A 20,471-nucleotide genomic window follows, 5' to 3' on the forward strand; every position below is an offset into this window, starting at 1 on the left:
TTTATTAGAAGAGTTACGGAAGATGCCTACTACGTCACATCCGCCCTGTATTTCTTCCGGAAGTAAACCAAAATAAAACAGCTGGGACGGCGCTTCGCCTCACTGCAGAAGCCCCAGCTGTTTTTACAAAGCTCGACATCTGCTTCTACTGTGTTTTAAGCTTCTTTCGGCGGGATGTCGTTCACCTCCTCTTTCGCGACGCAGGTCTCCGCCATCATGGATGTGTTGGCGAAGGCTGCCGTCGCCGAAATAACGAAGCTGATGGAGGACGGGAGTGTGGTTCTGTGCCTGGAGATGTGTCGGAAGGACAGTGAGATTCAGGAGCTCAAGAGAAGTTTAAAGCTGATGGAAGTTGAACTCTGCAACGCGCAAGAAGCCGCCATGGACCGAACTACGGAAGACCAACAGGGACAAACAGCAGAGGGTGAGCAACCGTTGATGAGAGGAACCGTCACACCAAACGTTATTCAAAAACTGCGAAATTCAGATTTTGCATTCCTTTAAACTAAATGTTTTGCGTTTTGGTATATAACTTAAGATCCGTATCGATTTTTCATGGTCTCCTGCTATATTCGGCTTCAAGATGAATCCCTTATTTAAATACAATCTTAAATTTTAGACTGTAAGTACAATTTTCATCAACGTTTGGTGCTGCATCTGTTGGTAAAGAAATAATAATTAAAAAGAAAAATGCCTAAAATGATATTGTCAACAAAAAAAAGGCCAAAACAGAAGTGATGCAGTTTACTATAATGTAAGAACAAACAAACAAAACAAAAAGCTGGTAATGAACCCAATTGAAGGGCAAATTTATTGATATTTTGCCGATTTCTTTTCTTTATTTCAATTGATTTGGTTGATACTGTGTCAGAAAAACAGGGGTGGAAAATGCCCATCAGAATTAAAGCCCAAAGTCCAAAATGACATTCTTAAATTGCTTGTTTTGTCTGAGCAAAAATCCAAAACATAAAGATATAAGTTGATTCACTTATCGATTAACTAACAAAGTCTAGACTTTATTAAAAATAAAAAAACTAGATAAACGTTCAGTCGAACTCGATCTCTAGAATCCAGGGGTAAGAGAATGTGATTAAACTTACAAGCAATTCTGAGTGTGGAAAGTTTATTGAATTCAGTTGATGCAATGGGCTTCGTATACTGAGTCGATGAGGAATGCATCTGTAGTGTTCAGGAAAAGGAATCATGCTCCTCCAGAAATGGACATCTTCCAAGAAACATGATAAGTAAATAGCTATGAACTTGTATTGTCCTCGGGGATAACGATTCTGGGAAATAAATCTACCTGTCAAACCTCAAACGATGCAGACAACCCGATGGAAATATACCCGCAAGCCGCAATTACGGATTCTAATTTTATATTTAAACAGATTCTAATTACCCCCCACGCAATTTTCCCAAGTGTGTAACTTAAATATGATGTATATTAAAGATGGTCTAAGATGAGTCACAGGATCGGATGAATATAATGTAGTAGAGAAATCAAAGAGTGTCATAATGAAGTTGTTACTGTTGCAGGCCTCCTTGATGAGTCTCAGGAGGTAGAATGAGTCCAGGGGGCTTTTGCGATGCACCGATACCAACACACTTATCGGATCTAGGTTCGACACTGACTCAAATCGCTGGATCGGATATCCGATTCCATTAGTTTGATAAATGACAAATTAGTAAATACATATTCTATGTATTTATTTGTCCCATTTTGTTTTACTCTAGTTAGGAGAGCAATGTTTACGTCAAGCCTGATGAACATGAACGAAGGATCCCAGTGAATTGAATATATATCTATCTCTCTTCTTTTTTTTCTGTAAATTTCAGATGAAAAGGAAGATCAGACCACGTGTGAAGTGTATCTGGAACCAAAGTCTGCTCACTCCCCGTGTGAGCCTGAACGCGGAGCAGAGGAGCGCCGCGACGCGAGGCCAGCGGTGAAGCACGAGCCCGCCGATAAACTCGCCACTCGGGAAACCCCAAGCAACGCGATCACAGCGGACGTTTGCTTCGAGGCGGGAGAGCGAGAAGAGCTGATCTGGCCTCCTCCTGCCTGTCGCATGTTTGAGAAAAGCCCTGTTGCAATGCAGCCGCCGCACATGCAGATGTTCTCTCAGGCTGAGCAATACGCCGCTCACAGAAACACAGAGAGTTTCAGTAACTCTTCATCAGCAGCAGCTGCGGAGGAAATCGCAGACGTTCCCTTAAGTGTGCCGATAAAAGTAGAGGTCGATTTGCGACCAATGTGCATGGAAAGCACCTCTTCAGAGTTTGTTCATAACGAACGGATCGGACATGCTTCGCACCCGGCAATCAGTCAGGACCAGTACCTGCAATCCGCTTTGCAGCAGGCCGGGCCGTCGCTGGCCCCGCCTCTTGCACAGAGGTCAGCAGCAAATACATTCGGACGAAACGCAGAAGATCCCGTCCCCAATAGAATCAACATGAGACCAAAAAAAGCAATGCATGTGTGGAAAGGGCATCAGAAACAGTTCATCTGCTCGGTCTGCAACAGGGGCTTCCCTCGCATGTCCCAGCTGGAAGAGCACAAGGCCTCCCACCAGCTCTTCAAACCTTTCCGGTGCCTCGAATGCGGGAAGTCCTTCACCCAGAAGACCCGGCTGAAGACGCACCAAAGCGTGCACACGGGGGAGAGGCCATTCAGCTGCAAAATCTGCGGCAAGATGTTTTCACGGCAGGACAACTGCCTGAGACACGAGCGGTTCCACAGCGGGCTGAAGCCCTACAGCTGTGGGATGTGTAGTAAAAGCTTCACTGTGCTGGGGAACCTCAAAATACATCAAGAGGTTCACCTGCAAGCAAGATAGCCATAATCTAGAGAGAATTTGCTCAATGTGTTTTGACGGGACGGCTGTAGCTCAGAGGGATGAGTGGTCGTCCCGCAACCACAAGGTAGCCGGCTCGATCCCCAGTCCCCCCATAGCTCACATGTCGCAGTGTCCCTGAGCAAGACCCCAAACCCCCAACTGCTCCCCGGGCGCCCCACAGGGCTGCCCACTGCCCCCCATCCAGGGATGGGTCAAATGCAGAGAAGAATTTCCCCAAGGGGATTAATAAAGGATACTTTCTTTATTTCTTTCTTCTTGACAGTTTTTGAGGCATTGAATACAACCATTTCAGGGGTCAACGCAGGGAAGCAAATCGCCCGTTCATACCCCAAACACCTGCTGTTATTTGCAGTTCACAATGTCCATTTCAGCCTTGGATTTACGGGCTTCTTGTGGCCATTTTTTGAGGATGTCTTCAGATAAGATTTCCAGCTGTGCAACAGTTTTTATTGGAGATGAACAAAGCTGTTTTGGGACGGTGCGGCTACTGGCTTGGAGTATCTTCCATGGCCGATCCAAATTAAATAAACTTTATTGTCAAGGTCCTAAAATTCATTGCCTCCGCTGCCAGTTCAATTAATTCAGTCACCGCAGGCTGCCAATTTAGTTTATTTCCATGGCTCATGTTACATTACATAATAATCAGAATCAGAACCGTTTATTGCCAAGTATGTTTACACATCCAAGGAATTTGTCCTGGCGGGAGGTGCATAACATTTAACGATAAACATGAAACAATAAAAAGGGAGCATGGATATTTACAATTGGATCTACAGAAAATTAAAATAAAGTGCACAGAATGAAGTAATTATGTGGTTATTGGTACTTTTGTGATGTTCCTTTGTCTTCATGATGGTGGATCTATTCAGATACACACTGTGTATTTAACCTAAAATTACTTGACAACAAGTGATGTTTATTCAACTCCTCATGCAGCCCATGAAATTATGAGGGTGTGCCAGTGATTATTTAAGTGTGTCATGTTGAAGGCAGTTTGGGTGTATATGCCTATGCAATAATTTATTGTTTTAATATTTGAACTATGTAAATATTTCCAATTGTATTTTTCCCATTTTGTCTTTAAAGGTTTGTCTTTATAGTCAAAAAAAAAAAAAAAAAAAAAAAATATATATATATATATGTATATGTGTGTGTGTGTGTATATATATATATATATATATATATATATATAAATAACAGGTACTATAAATTGATTAATTTATTTAATATTGTTAATTTCATTTCTATATTATGAGCTAATGAATATAGTTGAATTAAGTACTATTTTGTTGGGAGAAAAAGGGACTTAAAATATTTTTTTTTAATAAAGTAATTTAATGTTTGTCTAATTGCACCCATTGTGTCTTCTTTCATACATGCTGTCTGAAACAGACCAGTTCACGATACTGTTTAAGGGTGGCAACAAAGTAACATTTACATTGTTTTCAAACAAAATAACAAGCTCTAATTTTATGCTTTTTTTAATGCACACAGCCACCATTTACATTCAAAGTACTGCACTACATGTATATACATTACAGCTGAGTTACTATATTAGAAAAATGCTAAATTAAAAAAATAAATAGAAATGTCTTCCCACATGACATTTCTTCTCAACGAAATCACAGCTAATACTACTTTCTTATTTTCATTGTATTCAATTATTTAACAGGGACAATACATATGGGCATTGTAGCATTTCAATAAAATGCAATAAATGCAATGTATACAGGACTTCTAGTCGTAGCTAATTTACGGTCACTGGTTTAAACACTTGAATACAACCATATGGTCAAATTTATATATATATATATGTATATATATATATATATATTATTGATGCTTGTATTATTTCCTGTATGTTTAAAACTGGTGTTTTGAAATGTTTTTTTAAACATGTGGGCTCACCTCTGAAGCCTCGGCAATGTGCGCTGCGCCTCTCCGCCTGTATTTACGGTATGTGTGTCATCACTTCCGTAAAACGAGAACTTGTGTTTATTCTTTGTACCAATTAGCTGCTGCTAGCTGCAAGGGGTCGCACATTAAAGACGCCGCCAAGCTAACGAAAGAGCCTCGCTTTTTGGGCTTCAGCCATGGCTCGTCTCGCTTAGCCAGGCGAGTGAGCCGCGGACACTCCTCTCGCTTCCCCGCCACTTTGTTGTCGTTGTTGTTTGTTGTTGTTTTTCCTGAATACAACTATGCTGAGCAGTGTTGCTCTGCGGGCTCAGATAGCCTCCATAATCGATGCCTTGTCCGAAGCAGCCGTGGCAGAGATCGCCAAAGTTGTGGAGGACGGCATGGTGGTGCTGCGGCTGGAGATGTGCCAGCGCGAGACCGAGATCCAGAAGCTGAAGAGCAACATCGAGGTTCTGCACGGCGAGCTGAGGTCGCTGCAGGACGGCGAGACCCGACCTGACAGCCGCGGGAGGGACGGTGAGATGGAGCCGACAAAAACACCCTTTACCTACCGTGTTAACCCGGGACACAGCGTCCTACGTCACACCTATTACCCTGTTACACTGATGGAGAGTGATAGCAATGTGCACACAGGGGTAGCAATGTGCACACAGGGGTAGCAATGTAGACACAGGGGCACAGGGATAGCAATGTGCACACAGGGGTAGCAATGTGCACACAGGGGTAGCAATGTAGACACAGGGGCACAGGGATAGCAATGTGCACACAGGGTAGCAATGTGCGCACAGGGGCAACAATGTGCACACAGGGGCAACAATGTGCACACAGGAGTAGCAATGTACACACAGGGGTAGCAATGTACACACAGGGGCACAGGGATAGCAATGTGCACACAGGGATAGCAATGTGCACACAGGGGTAGCAATGTACACACAGGGGCACAGGGATAGCAATGTGCACACAGGGATAGCAATGTGCACACAGGGGCAACAATGTGCACACAGGGGCAACAATGTGCACATGTCTCTGCACCCATCTGACCTTGGTCAGTTGACTTTAACCCTCATGTAGTACGTTCACCCAAGAGACACTATAACATGCCCTCACTTAACTGGGCTTTGCAGAGCCTTATAGAGAGTTTCAGTTCATTCTTCAGCCATCTGTGGCTTAAATTGACTGTTTTAGTTCACTCTTTGTACTCTCCTAATGCCTTTTTTCAGTGAAAAGGCTCTTTTTAATTCCACTGTACACTTCCCACCAAGCACCAGACAGCAGACAGATAAGTTAGCGACTAAGCTGGTAAATGTAGTGGAGCATTTAGCAGCCAAAGGTCCAGATATCTCCTTTGATAATTGGTGGAGACGTCATAAGTGCTGACTTGGCTAACAGTGTTTACCTGAGGGGGGAAATGGAGGGTGGCTGCTACACTTCCCTGATGACAGCGTCGGTTTGGGATGTTGTTGTAAACCACATATGAGAGCAGTGCAGAGCAGCAACCAAGAGCGAGGCACGCTAACATGCACGAACATGCACTAAAGCAGCGGTTCCCAACCCCCGGGCCGCGGCCCGGTACCGGTCCGTGTGTCCCTTGGTACCGGGCCGCAGAGAAAGAATTTATGAAAAACACATTTAAAAAAAAAATCAGAATTTTTTATTTTTTTTATTTTGAAAAAAGACGGGATACATCCGTCTGTGCGTAGCCTCAAACGTAACATCTTGACACATGTCAAGAGGTTCCGTGTTACGTTACCCCAAAAATGAAACTTAAAAGTCTGTTTCAACTCGGTGTTCTGGATTAAAATCAAGGCAGAGTATACTGAGATCGCCAAAAAAGCTCTGAAACCCTGCCTCATTTAGAACCCATGTAATATACAGTAGGATCCTGGAACTTAGGGCCTTGGGAATTTAGAACCTATGGAATATACAGAAGGATCCGGGAACCCAGGACCCTTGGAATTTAAAAACCTGTGAATTTAGGGCCCTGAGAACATGCATACAAGTCATTACCATTATTCTATTCCGACTCCATCTATCAATTTTAATACATCAAATTCTTTTTTTAACTAATACACTGTTCTTCAACTTTATCCTTGCTTTTCCACAGATAGCCAGAGAGCCGTTGGTGGTGAGAGGACCTTGCTTGAAAATGGGCCCGCGAATAAGAACCATAACCACACGGACCTTAACGGCCCGTCTATACCCGAGGTGCAGGTGCAGGTTAAATGTGAACCCGTGGAAGAAGGAGGTGAAGAGAACAGAGAAGACGCGGCCTCGTACGAAAGAGACGGTGCACAGTGGAGGCCGGCAGCTCCAGCTCAGACGGGACGCAACAACTGCGGTTATTTGAATTTGGGGCAGAACTCTTTGTCGGGTCTCCCGAACTCTTCTCTGAACAGCGGACTGGCTGCGCCCTGCAGCAGCAGCAGCTCCACTGGGTTTCAGCACAGCCCGTTCAGCCGCGGTCTGCTGGGTTACAGTCAGTACCGCAACTCTTACGGCAACTCGTACGGCAACCCGTACAGCGCAGCGCGGAGGAGGACGGCGGCGGCAAAGCGGTTCATGTTTAAGAAAGGCTTCATCTGCCCGTACTGTGGGAAATGTTTTGAGCGTGCCGGGCACTTGGAGAGGCACAAAAGGATTCATACCGGCGAGAAACCATATCGCTGCGAGGTGTGCGGGAGAAGGTTCAACCAGAAATGCAGCCTGAAGGAGCACATGAAGATCCACGGAAGATGTAAGTAAAGCGGCTCATCGTCTGAGCAAACACAGTCATTCCTTTTGTCAACAGCTACTTTTTCGGGTTGCCTTTGAGCAAAATATTGTTCGTTAAATTAGATCTACATGCTAAACAGGGTGTTGTCCCCAAATAATCTACTCGGGCAATATTCTCGTGTTGAAGGAATTTGAAAATGAAGAAATTCTTTCCTTTCAGCACTGAGCGCACATTTCAGCACTGTGAGCAATTCGCAACCACGCGACCTGCCGAAAATGACCACAAGCCTGCGTTAGCCATAGGGGATTCAAAGAGATGACAGCAAATGCATCAATATGTATACAAGGTTGATATTTATTCAATATCCTTTAAAATGGCTGGACTTTGGGAACATTTGAATGATGGTGTTTTACCAGTCAGTTTAGTTGAACTTAAAGGATCTTTGTTGAACTTTAATAAGGGGAGGTTATGACTGGTTCACTGGTTATGACTGATAATGATATATATCAAAAATAAAAGTATCAAAGGTGTTTAGTCATTTCTCAGCAGGTACAACATTTAAGTGGAACTTCATTGAAAGAAAAATGCTAATGCAGTGCTTAACAATAATTATAGGCCTATTAAATTGACATGGTGTCATTTTTCCTAAAGGTAGCCTATATAAACAATTTAATAACTTCATATTCATATTTAAATATGTCTTAAAGTTTCATCCTACCTGTGTCAGTTTGGACTATTTCATCTAGCCCCTCATGTTTGAACGTTAGGCAGACCTTTTTCTGGGGCGCCTGCTCTGCCTTTCTTTTCGCCAAGGTAGCCTATAGCTGCTGGAGCAGGGCCCGCCAAGAGGAGCCTCAACAGCGCCGGCCCGAGCTCATGTGGCGCTCTGGGCGAGCTTCACTCCTGGCGCCCGGAGGAGGACAGCGGGGTTGAGGGGTGCTAACGGAGGCAGAGCGCTAGCAGAGGTACAGAGAGCGCATGTCGAGAAACGGGACGCTGATTGGCCAAGAAGACTCGACACGTCACATCAAAGATCTTATTATTGTGGAGATGGCTCACTCCTATCTCAGAAACACTGGCGCAAAAAAGATTTGTAACCCCTGGGAAAAAAACGTTTGCGCGGTCTGAAAAATCTATTGCACGGCCACTTTGACTGGACTGCGCGGCCGCGCACGCGTGCAGCTTAGAGGGAACACTGGTCAGGACCGTAAGCTGGTGGGGATCTATGCGTCTTGCTCAATGGCTCTTCAGCGGTGCAGGATTAGGGAGACTCACATGGTCGTTGGGAATCAGACCCAGACGCCCGTGATAACCCGGGACCTTGAATGCTGTTTAAAATCGGTGTGACTGCACAGAAAGCACTAAATCCATCTCTTAAAAATTGGTAGCTAGTTGTATTTTTTGTGTGTGTTATTTTTGTCCCCTGTTGTGGATTCTTGTTTCAATTCACAGTTGTAAGTCTCTGGCTGTGACATTCAGCTCTGTAGCACTTTGAGATTGCTCAAATATAAAGTGCAATACAAATACAATGTTTTATTATTATTATTACATTCCTCTGTGTCACAGCAGACAGAGTGTGTGTGTGTGTGTGTGTGTGTGTGTGTGTGTGTGTGTGTGTGTGCGTGCGCTTATAAAGTGCCCTGTTGACAGCAGTGTTCGCCTAGCTGGCTTAGAAGAAGAAAGCCGGTCTTTTTTATCCTCTCTGCTGCTTCAGGGCAAGACTCTCGGATATTAATTACTGGGGTCACATCTCATTTCATGTTCACACTCACATTACGCACTGTAAGGCCTTTACCTGTATGCATCCGTCTGCGGTGTGAAATCCAAAATACTTTCACACGTTTCCTCTCGGATGGTTTGCCGTCATGGTTATTTATTTATTATTATTTATTTATTTTTTATTTATTTTCTCAGCACTGCTCGCTACTTTCTATCTGTTATGCGTGAAAGAGCACAGTGCGCACGATAGACATTATGGTTAAAAAACATTAAATAAAAAGACGCAACATCTGAACACACCATACAATCCAAAAATGTCATATAATTCCAAACTGAGAGCAAAAAGAGAAGTAATATATAGTAACATGTTTGTTGAAAAATTATTAGAATTTTCAGCACGACTGTATTGATTATTTAAAAGAAGTGTTATGATGATGGATCGGTCATGGGAAGACTGGGAGGGGAACAGACGAACTGGCTGGTTTGGGAATAAATGTCTTTTACTTTAACAGGTGTTCAGCTCAAACGGCCCCTGGAGATGGAGGTGGGCGAGCAGAAGCCGCTTCCCGAGGTGAAGCCGTGCACGGATGCTCCTCGCCCCGAGGAAGGGATCCAGGTGACAGCTGTGGACGTCCTGCCGAAGAACGAGGACCTTCTCGCAGCACCCGTGCACGTGAAACGTGAGCCCGCAGAGGAGAATATAGCGCCGCCGCCGTTTCTTGGAGGGAGCGAGCAAACGAGGGAAGGAGGAGGAGGAGGAGGAGGAGGAGGAGACGACGACGACCTGAGTGAGAATTTCGCCACGTTTGTGAGCGACAGCCAGCAGTGGATGTCCAGATTGCAAAGTCAAAGCAACGCGGAGATCGGCAGCACGGAGTATCTCGGCAGCGCGGCTCAGAGCATGGCGTCCTTCCCAGGGATGGCTCAGTTACATCCGCCGGCAGTCGAGGCTTCGTGCAGCACGTTCTCCTTTCCGGGGAAACCGTACGGGGAGCTCAACAACAGCATGGTGTCCCAAACGCCGTACGGCTCCTCGGACGCGCTGATGCTGTCGAGCGAAGCCGGTGTGCACGGGGCGGCCCCGCTGGATCCCCACCGGCCGAGAGGAAACCGGTCCTTTCAGGTGATCAAACCAAAGAAGTGCTTCGTCTGCTCGTACTGCGGCAAGGTGTTCGAGCGCGTCGGCCACCTCGAAAGACATTTGCGGATTCACACCGGGGAGAAGCCGTACGGTTGCCACGTCTGCGGGAGGTGCTTCAATCAGAAGAGCAGCCTCAAGGGCCACATGAAGACTCACAGGAACGGTAAGAGATATGAACGGGGAGGCCTTTGCTGCTCTCGGTCCTGTCCAATAAAGGCAATGTCTATTGTTTCTTCAATAACTGTATCAATAGTATAAAATGTCAGATTTAGCAGCAAAATAGGCCATCACATTTTCCTTAAGTCCAAGTTACCACATTCAATTTCCTTTTTTTTTTTTTTTTTTTTTTTCTCCAACCAAAAGTTCAAAACTCTAAATGTTTATTATTATTATTATTATTATTATTATTATTATTATTATTATTATTGAAGACCAGGAAAAGCAACAGAAGCTGAAGCCAGTGGATTTTTTGGGGCATTTATGCTTAAATAACAAATTAAGTGGGTTCTCTGAATTTCTAAAATTGGTGAATAGAAATATTTCCTAAATGTCTTCAAATGGAGCTCTTCAGGGGGTAATATTAAATGAACCATATAATTAAAGTATATAAATGTAACTCCATTTAAGAGATTTGTGTCTTGCACTTGCACTGCTGCAGGCAAAAGCGGAAGAAAAGTGAAATCTATTTGCTCATTTAATTCTATTCTTCTGATTGCTTTCCCCGCCCTCGAACAGGGGAGAACCCAGACGTGCTGGATCCGCATCACCTGATGTTCACGATGCCTGACAATCAATCGTCGAAGAACCCGACGGAACCCAAGATCGGACTGGCAGCTTTGGAGGAGCAGTTCCTGGGCGCCGCCGCCTACGGTGAGGCGGTTGGCGAGCAAACGGTGATGGTGAAGCTGGAGCCCAACGGGGAGGACTTTCTCGCCCCGAGTCAGGCGGCGAGCGATAACTGCGGCGACCGAAGTCGGCTGTGGAAGTCTGTGAACGAGAAGAGCAGCGACGCGGAACAGACCGTCTGCGTGCTGTTGCACGATGCCAAGTATCACCTTGGCCCCGCCGCCGCCGAGCAGCGGGGATACACGCCGCCGGCAGGAGAGCTGCCTTTTCTCGACGCCAAAGAAAAGGAGGAATTGATGCACAATGGTCATTACTCCGCGATGGGTGTGCCATCGGGCCGCCACGACGCGGCTCTTGAACATCTGGCGCCGGAGCTGTCTGTGAACGAGTACGCGGCAGCGAGCGACGGGCCTCACGGCGGAGGTGGGTTTGAATTCAATATGGCGGCCTCAGGCAGCCACGTGGAGGACTGCGGCGCGGGCGACGCCGCCGGCGGGCAGAACTGCTTCATATGCTCCACTTGCGGGCAAAGCTTCGATTGCTTCGGTTCGTTTCAGAGGCACCAGTGTACAAATATCCCAGAGCCGTCCTTCAGCTGTGAAATATGTGGTAAAGTTTTTACTCAGATGAGCATCCTGAAGTTGCACCTCAAGCTGCATGTGGAGTAAATGATGTGCAATTTACACAGCAAGAAAAAATGAGCGCTAAAAACAAACATTAGTTTTATATTATGCAGTAACGGTTCAGTACAATCTTTTCATTTTTTTTGCGGTAAGGACAAAAATGCTTGTCACATTTCCAGTACATAATGTACTTTGCACAAAATGTTTTCCTTTTACTTTGACCTGCTCCATCTCGCTGCTCGCGAAATCATGTCCAGTGTTTCAAGTTTTCTGTGTTATGTTACTCCGACTGATCACTCGTCTCTCTACTAAAAGTATGATATTATCATCACTAGACTGTAACTTACCCTTTTTCTACTCCACTTACTCCGCCCTCACACAGAACCACATTGTCCCTTTAATGACATTTAGTCTCATATGTCCTTTTAATAATGAGAAATACGTTTGCAATGTTACTGAATTTGACATGTCAGCGTATTGTTTGTTCTTTATTGAGAGGTAGGGTTTGATGATGGTATACTTTTTGGCTAAAATAAATATATTTAGTGGAATTTGGATGACTTACAGTATCATGGATTCAACATGTGGACTAGAGATCCATCACTGGTTTATTCTTTATTTATATGATTCACTGCGAAATTAGAAAATAAATAAATTGTGTACTAAGATACACTTTTGTGTTGAGGATCTACATCAATTTATACGCACTAAAAATATGTAATAATGCCAAGTTTTCCTTCTTCTAAGGAAGCAGTGAAGGGACTACTTTTTAATTTCTTTAATTGTTTATGGATTATTGTACTGTTGATGAAACAGACAGTAGTGTCTTTATTTTAAGTTGAACCAAACAAACCCTACTCTCATGCAACAATGTACTGTTTACCTCAAATTACTATTGCCTTTCAAGCTGCATGTAAACATGTTTTGATAATGTTTTATCAATATTCTGTTGGTTTAGACTTTTTCAAAAGGCAGATTTAAAGCAAATGATGTCAGGCTGGGATGTCAAACATTTTTTGGAGAACGGGAAGGAACTGCAATAAGTTGATGCTAAACCATTTGAAACTAAACTAAAGAAACCTGAAATACCTCAGTAACACACAGGGTCTCCATCACGTATTGGAAAAGCAATTTGACGCTTCTCTTTGGTTTCGTTTTCCCCTTTGACTATTTATTTATATATTAGACATTACGCCCGGGGTAAATGACCTCACAGATGGAACAAAAACACACAGCCAGTGTTGAGCATTAAGCGCATTGGAAAGCTGTAATATAAAAGCCATTAAACTGCTTGAGTAAAATGTTGGTTCCGGTGCCGTTGGCATTTGTTTGGAGCAGGTGGCCGGACCGGAGGAAACCATTAACTTAGTTTGACAACACTTTCACTCCAGCTGAGCCCACAGCAAACGGGCACCGGTCTCTGCCATTGCTGTGTTATTCTTTCTGCAGTGTTATTCTTCCTTTTTTTTTTTTATTTTATTTTAAAGAGTGTTTACTGATCAATAATTGTCAATCTGACACCCAGTTGTAGCATGATTCACGGCTATCGCAAAAGGTTTATCCCCATTTTACAGGATGTTGGATTGCGTTGGGAAAATACGAATATAATAAGGGAATCTGTTTTTCTCTTTGTTTAGCTTTTTGTATTTTCAAATAAATAAAAAAAAACTAAGTTAAATGAATTGTGAAGTCTGGCGCTCTGTTTTTATGTCTTCCCCGTCCGCGTACGTAGAGTTTTGGTGGTCAAAGGTCGCTGTGACCTTTTTTTTTTTTTTTTGTGAATTTACCGTGACCACGGCCATTTAGTAGACCAGAAGTGTAAATCATTTCAAACCATCAGAGGAGGACATCTTTGTTTACTTGGACCCAACGACGAACTGATGAGGTCACTGTGACTTCAAAATCAATGAATTATTGTGTTATGGCCTCTAAACCCCCACACTTTTTTGAGCCACGGACCGGTTTTGTGTCAGACAATATTTTCACGGACCGGCCTTCACGGTGTGGGCGAAAAATATGACGCAATAAATATGACGTAAATGATACGACCGGCATAATCAAGTTTTGTTGTTAAACTTTGAAAAATAATATTTTTTTCAGTTTTCAGTAATTTTATATTTTCAACTTTCACTCTTTAATTTTACAGTTTCTAATCTCGTTTTTTTTCGGATTCAAATCTTTTTTTCAGGTTCAAAACTTTTTTCAGATTCAGATCGTTTTTTTTCAGGTTCAGACTTTTGGCCTGGATCTGGCGTGGGGGCGTGGTTTCAACTGCAGGGGCGTGGTCTCATGAGTGACAGCTTAACATTGAAGGCTGAGAACCAGCCTCAACCACGTTGCCTTCAGGTACCGTGGGTACCGTGAGCATTATGAATCACTATACCTTCATACAGCATATTCACGGGATTGGCAGTAAACTAAATTGACGCCAGTGACACAGTTATGTTTACCAAGCTGTTTCAGACCATACTTGGCATGAATGACCATATAAGAGCAATAAACTATGCCAGGTTGTGCCTTTCAAAAACGACACTATAATATCTGACGTTTCGCATCACTGTGAACACAGCGTACTGTCCCTGCTAGGACTTTCATCTCTATCATCATAACAATAGTCTACCCTGTGCAGCAAAAGAGATTTGAAACTGTACAATTAAAGAGTGAACGTTGAAAATGTAAAATTTGTTACTGAAAACTGAAAAAAATATAGTTTAGTAAGTTCAACAACAAAACTTGATTTTTCAGGTTCAAATCTTATTTTCAAATAAACAAAACATATGACCTGGATTTCGTTCCATATGCAGTCTACTGACTCTACTCCGTAACTTAAACCTGTATGTGCACTCTGTAACTTCATCAAAACCCGCTTCACAAAGACAGGATGTTGAAATAGAGGCAGGGTTTCAGAGCTTTTTTGGCGATCTCAGTATACTCTGCCTTGATTTTAATCCAGAACACCGAGTTGAAATAGACTTTTAAGTTTCATTTTTGGGGTAACGTAACATCTTGATGTGTCAAGATGTTACGTTTGAGGCTACACACAGACGGATGTGTCTGGTCTTTTTTCAAAATAAAAAAAAAAATTCAGATTTCTTTTTAAATTTGTTTTTCATAAATTCTTTCTCTACGGCCCGGTACCAAGGGACACACGGACCGGTACCGGCCCGGGGGTTGGGGACCGCTGCTCTAAAGTACTGTTTTTGGGCCATAAATCAAGAATTGATTTGCTCATCATGACAAATTCCCACAAATGTCTAAAATAATAAATTGATGAAGCGATGACATTTTGGACTGGTTGACTGAGGCAAACAACTGCGAGTCGGTAATGCTAGTTTTGATATTGAACAGTGGGAATAAATGTTTGTTGAATGCTAAATATTTCTTGCACCACGTCCTCCTCCTCCACCCTTTTGTTCCTTCTCTACCTCATTTCCTTCCAGGGCTTCCACATTCATTGAAATGGTCTAAAAAATGTTATCTAATGATAAACAGAAAACCAATACGGATCCTTGAGGGACCCCTTGGATAATATCCCTAGGGTCAAAGATCACATATCGGGCCTTTAGGATCGAGTTGTCTTCAACCATTAAACTCTGACTGGTTCATAGGTGACTACTTTAGCTTAAAGTTTGTATTTTATAGCATAATGTCGGCTACTTGTTCTGCACACAGTAGGGCAGTGGTTCTCAAACTGTGAGGCACGACCCTCTAGTGGGGTGCGGCGGTATTACAGGTGGGGCGCGATGCAGTTAAAAAAAACATTTTTGTTATAAATAATCCTTTATTAATCCCACAGTGGGGAAAATATTCTCTACATTTGACCATCCTTCATAATTAAAGAGCAGTGTGCTGCTGTGAAGCACTGGGGCTTCAGTGTCTTGCTCAAGGACTTTGACATGAAACTATGGGGAGACCAGGGATTCAACCGGCTACCTTGTGGTTTCAACACTTTCTCCATGACCTACATGATAACTTCACATAGTACACAGACATAAAACGTCATGAATAAATACATGGTGACATCCCTGTACTTTCGTGGAAATGTTTACCTTGAGTAAAGAAAGTAGCACTTAAATGGCACTTACTTATAGCACTTTGTAGTTTGGCTTTCTTGAAGAAATTGTACTTTCTTGATCCTTGTTCTGAGTTTGTATTCATGGTTGAATGCACTTATTGCAAGTCGCTTTGGATAAGCGTCAGCTAAATGCAGTGGCGGGCCGTGGATTTTCTACCTGCGCATTCAGTGCCGTCTGAGTCATAGTCTCGATCGGCTATGTACTTTTTTTTTATTATTATTATAAAATAGCTATAACTTTGTGATTCAGTTTAGGCCAGCAGAGAAGGCTTAGCAGGCCCTGACGGCTCACCACTGGCTAAATGAAATGTAATAGGATGAAGTCAACAATTACAGCTGTCGGTACGGAAAATGAACGGGGTAAAAAAACTATGTTAACAATAAAAAATGTTAATAAAATGTAAGCCTTGTATTTTAAACTGAACAAGAGTGTTCAACCGAACCGACCATCACGTGTCTGAGAGATCCCGGCCTGCGAGATGGCCGAGCTGATTGACCCAAAATGTCCAGCCGTCCTGTCACTTTTTTAGGCTGTGCAAGATGTCTGACTGTACCAGTTGAGGTGAGTCACTTTTAATAAGCTTTACTCGAGACACCGACGAGGGGCCGGCAAACAAAGGCCATGAAACGGTCCCCTCTCTTCCTTGTTGGCCATGATGCGGCTGCGCCTCTCCTCGTGCATTTACGGTAAAGCCCTCCGCCACACGGAAGAAAAGGCTCCAGCTAGCTAGAAACACAGAAGGGATGTAGAATCTTTTAGTGCGTCGCTTGTTTTCGCATTTTTTCATTTAAAATAAAAAAAAAACATAGCGTGGAGGGGGTTTCTTCCTCTCACCACCGTCCTCGCGTGTTACTTTGCATGAGTCAACATGGCGACGTGCATTCCCTTCCAAACGCAGTTATCCTCAATAATGGAGGTTTTGGTTAAAGCAGCAGTGGCAGAGATATCCCAACTAGTCGATGACAAATGTGCGTTTATGCATCTAGAAATATCTCGAAAGCAAAGCGAGAACGACGGGCTGAAGAGGAAATTACTGGTGATGGAGAACAAAAACGCACAGCTGCAGCGCGGGTTTGGTAAGACGCACAGCTGCTTGATGCATGCTGTTAATTGGCGACGCGAGTGAACTATTAGCGTTATGCATATTAATGTGGAAGTATTATCATCTCCTGAAACAGCAGGGTTATGAGTAAAAGCCAGCACTTATGTAGGAATGCTATGCATAAATGAATGCATCTTATGTTAATGTATATTGATGACAACATTGGATGTATTTACTCCTTTTTAGATATTTCATTTGACTTTGATCTTGCTTTAAAAAAATGTATTGTCCCCCTTTCCTGCTGTAGAAAACTACATGGACCGAGGAACTGATGTGAGGAACTGTCCGCATCCCACTGGCGATATTAAGGTCCGTGTCAATTTCACAACCCATAAACTGTGAATTATGCATACAGTATTACTCTGTAGTGTAGATGTACCTGAACCAAGGCTGGACCACCGACCCGGCAAAGTGGGCAACTGCCTCAGAGCTCCAAACCACCCGGGCCCCCACAATCCCCGGGGCCCCTGACGTGGACAAATTGTTTCTTGGTAAAGCATGAACACAATGCTCAGAGGGAAATGTTTGTCTTTTTTTTGCCCGGGGCCACCGAGGACGAGCTTATAGTCAATTAAAGCTGCCCCAAAACATTACTTTATATTAACGCTGCTTCAAGTGACTCTCTCTCTCCGTCAGGGCTGTCCATACAAAGCTGGAAGCTTACTGGGGCCCAGCCATATAATAATTATTACTTATTGAAACAACAACAATGAATGTGTTGTATGTATCGGCCAGCTGTTCACATGACCTGAGTAATTTACTGCTCTAAACTATTCATTAGAACATTTGTCAAGCAGATTTAGAAGGACCCAGTCATTGGACCTTTTCAGGGGTGCAGAACAAAATAGGAAAAAAACCTGTCCAGAGCCACACAACTGACAGATAACATAATACGATAAGTGACTATAGTCAGGGAACATAGTGGAGAGTTAAACGCCTAAAGAGACAGATATTTCCTTCAGGAGCTAGCAAAGAGCAAATATTGTAATATTGGATTTACATTCGCCAGGTAGACCACGAACATGACTCCAAATGAACGCTGGTGTTGCGCGATTTTATTAATAAGCAAATGTTTTGCTCACGTATTCATCAAAGAGGTATACGGTTTAATCCATCCTCTCTGTGTCTAGTTCCCCGATATCGACGACGCCACCGTCTCGTTCACAATTAAAGAGGAAAGTCCGGATGAGATGCTGTGGATCAGCGATTCTGTTCGACCGATTGGTGAGTTAAAGAACTGGATTCTACGCAAGAATGAAATCAAGTTTCGCTAACACCTGTCATCCGCAGGTTCCGCTGTACAATGCCGCCATCCAGCCAATCGGGCCAACGCTGCAGGGAGCCAGCAGCTGGAAGAGGGCCGTCGGATAAACCACTCGGAGGTCGCCGCGAGAAAAGCATCCGAGTTCGGTGACTTGTACAACTCCGGTCCGCACACTGTCAAGACGGAGAAGGAGGAGGACCGATCGGCGTTCAGTCAGGATGGATGCCAGCACAGCGCCGGGAAGCAGACTCACCTGGCTGCCGACTTTTCCATGGATGAGAGAGAGAACCAGCTCTGGTCGTCCATAATCGAAGGTAACGACATTGATGCCGGTTTCCCCGACTTCTCCAGCGTGGTGGAGGAGTATTCCAACACATTTCCGGACCACTCTGACGTTCACGCCGTGTTCAACGCCACCAAGTCTGCCGGCACCCAGCAGCCGTCCTCTCAGAGGCCGTGCAACGGGATCTACAACAGCGACGTTCCGCAGTCGTCCGGCTTTCAGCCCCGACCTCAGGGCAGCCTGTCGCAGCAGGACCGGCCGAAGGAGGAGAAGATGCACGGCGCGCATCCGGATGAAAACACGGAGAGGGAGGCCGCGGCCGGAGACCGCCCGGCTGTAAGTCACTCGCACAACAGTTTCGCGGCGGGCGGCTTCCACTCCCACAAGCCGCTGTCCGGCGGGTCGCGGGGCTACGCCTGCTCGCACTGCGGGAAGTCGTTCGGCCGGCTGCACCAGTTCAAGCTGCACCAGCAGAGCCACAAGAGGAAACGGACCTTCTGGTGCACGGTGTGCGGCAAGAGCTTCCAGTGCTCGTCCCACCTCAGCATTCACCACCGGACGCACACGGGCGAGAAGCCGTACGGTTGCGGCCAGTGCGGGAAGAGGTTCACGCAGCAGAGCAGTCTGAGGGTCCACCAGCGGACGCACAGCGGGGAGCGGCCCTACAGCTGCTCGCTGTGCGGGAAGACCTTCATCCTGATGCACCATTTGAAACGGCACAGAATCATCCACACGTACAGCTGAGGCGGGAGGCGTCCGCCGGGATGTCGCTCGGGTGAAAAGACAAAAATGACCCTCGGAAAACCAAACGGAAAACCAGCGAGCCTGCTCTTTGTTTGGTTGGGATTCGTAACCTTGTGTTATCGCTCACGGACTTTGTATATTAATGCATATTTCACTATGCAAAATCCATCTGGATTGGATTTTAAGATGCTTGCTTCATTTTTAATTGCTTATAATTATTAAAACTTCAAAATGAATTGCACCCTCAAACAGAATTCACTCAGTATCTTTTCAGACACTGTCAAAAGCTAGAAACCCCAAAAAACAAGGTCCAAAATGTCTTAAAAAAAAAGCAGAATCCTGCATATTTCCTCTTCATTTACCTGCATACTGATCTTAAATTAGTTTGAGCTCCTCTAGTAGAAAATATGCCTTATTCCATTCATCCCAGCAATGTCAAAGCACAAGACGCTCATTATCCCCTTCACAGTCACAAGAGGGCTTTCCATTCAGAGCCAGTGAAGCGCCTCTCACGGGTTATGTTTGGATTATTCCACTTTGAAATGAAACGTATCACCCAAATCCTTTTGCCATTTTGTTTATGATTTATATTAAAGGATCGTTTAAATCAGCAGCTGGATTTTATTTCTTATTCACTGTTTGTAATTCCTGCGATGTATTCATTTTGTTCTCTAAATGATGCTTATACAAACAGTAATACTTTCATATCCTCAGATTGGGGGATTTGTGGGACGTCACAGTTGAGGAAAAAAATGCAGCAAATCCTCACAGCCGTGATCCAGGGAATGATCGTCACTTTCTTCTTGATAAAGGACGATTAATTGATGATTCGAAATTGTTGCCGATCGCCCCTCAATCAAAATGTGTTGTCACTAACACGCCACCAGAGGGCAGCCTAATGCATCCTTTTGGCGCTAGCCTGAAGCTCCAGTTCCTGTTCATAGCTCGGAGTAAAAGTAGCCGCCTGAGTGTTGCCCTCTGTAGTCGTAGTTATTGCCAAAGACATTTGCCGGTGCGTTGATAACTTTCACTCCACTATTCTCCCTTTTGCCGCCTGCTCAGTAATCGATGGTTTTGTATATTTGATCCAGTTGAGATGTTAGTTTAGGAAGTTCAGACATCGTAGATCCTTGTTTTCCCGTTTCTCCAGAGTTAAAACGAGTTGTCTTCGTCTGCAGGGATGCT

At 44.2% G+C, this 20,471-nt stretch overlaps 2 protein-coding genes across 2 annotated transcripts; both read left to right on the plus strand.

Moving 5' to 3' along the window:
- Window positions 1-174: 174 nt before the first annotated feature.
- On the plus strand, window positions 175-3,025 carry LOC306753936 (uncharacterized protein; the record flags this gene model as incomplete). Its single annotated transcript, XM_079237849.1, has 2 exons — window positions 175-424; window positions 1,837-3,025. 2 exons carry the CDS (start codon window positions 175-177, stop codon window positions 2,835-2,837), a joined length of 1,251 nt encoding a protein of 416 aa, XP_079093975.1. The 3' UTR covers window positions 2,838-3,025.
- A 13,736-nt stretch (window positions 3,026-16,761) lies between these two features.
- Window positions 16,762-19,832, plus strand: LOC306753947 (uncharacterized protein; the record flags this gene model as incomplete). The annotated part of the gene is made up of 4 exons (XM_079237860.1): window positions 16,762-16,969; window positions 17,243-17,304; window positions 18,126-18,219; window positions 18,286-19,832. 4 exons carry the CDS (start codon window positions 16,762-16,764, stop codon window positions 19,284-19,286), a joined length of 1,365 nt encoding a protein of 454 aa, XP_079093986.1. The 3' UTR covers window positions 19,287-19,832.
- Between the last annotated feature and the right edge of the window lie 639 nt (window positions 19,833-20,471).

This window comes from Taurulus bubalis (assembly GCF_910589615.1).
Source record: "Taurulus bubalis genome assembly, chromosome: 1".
Classification (NCBI taxonomy): domain Eukaryota; kingdom Metazoa; phylum Chordata; class Actinopteri; order Perciformes; family Cottidae; genus Taurulus; species Taurulus bubalis.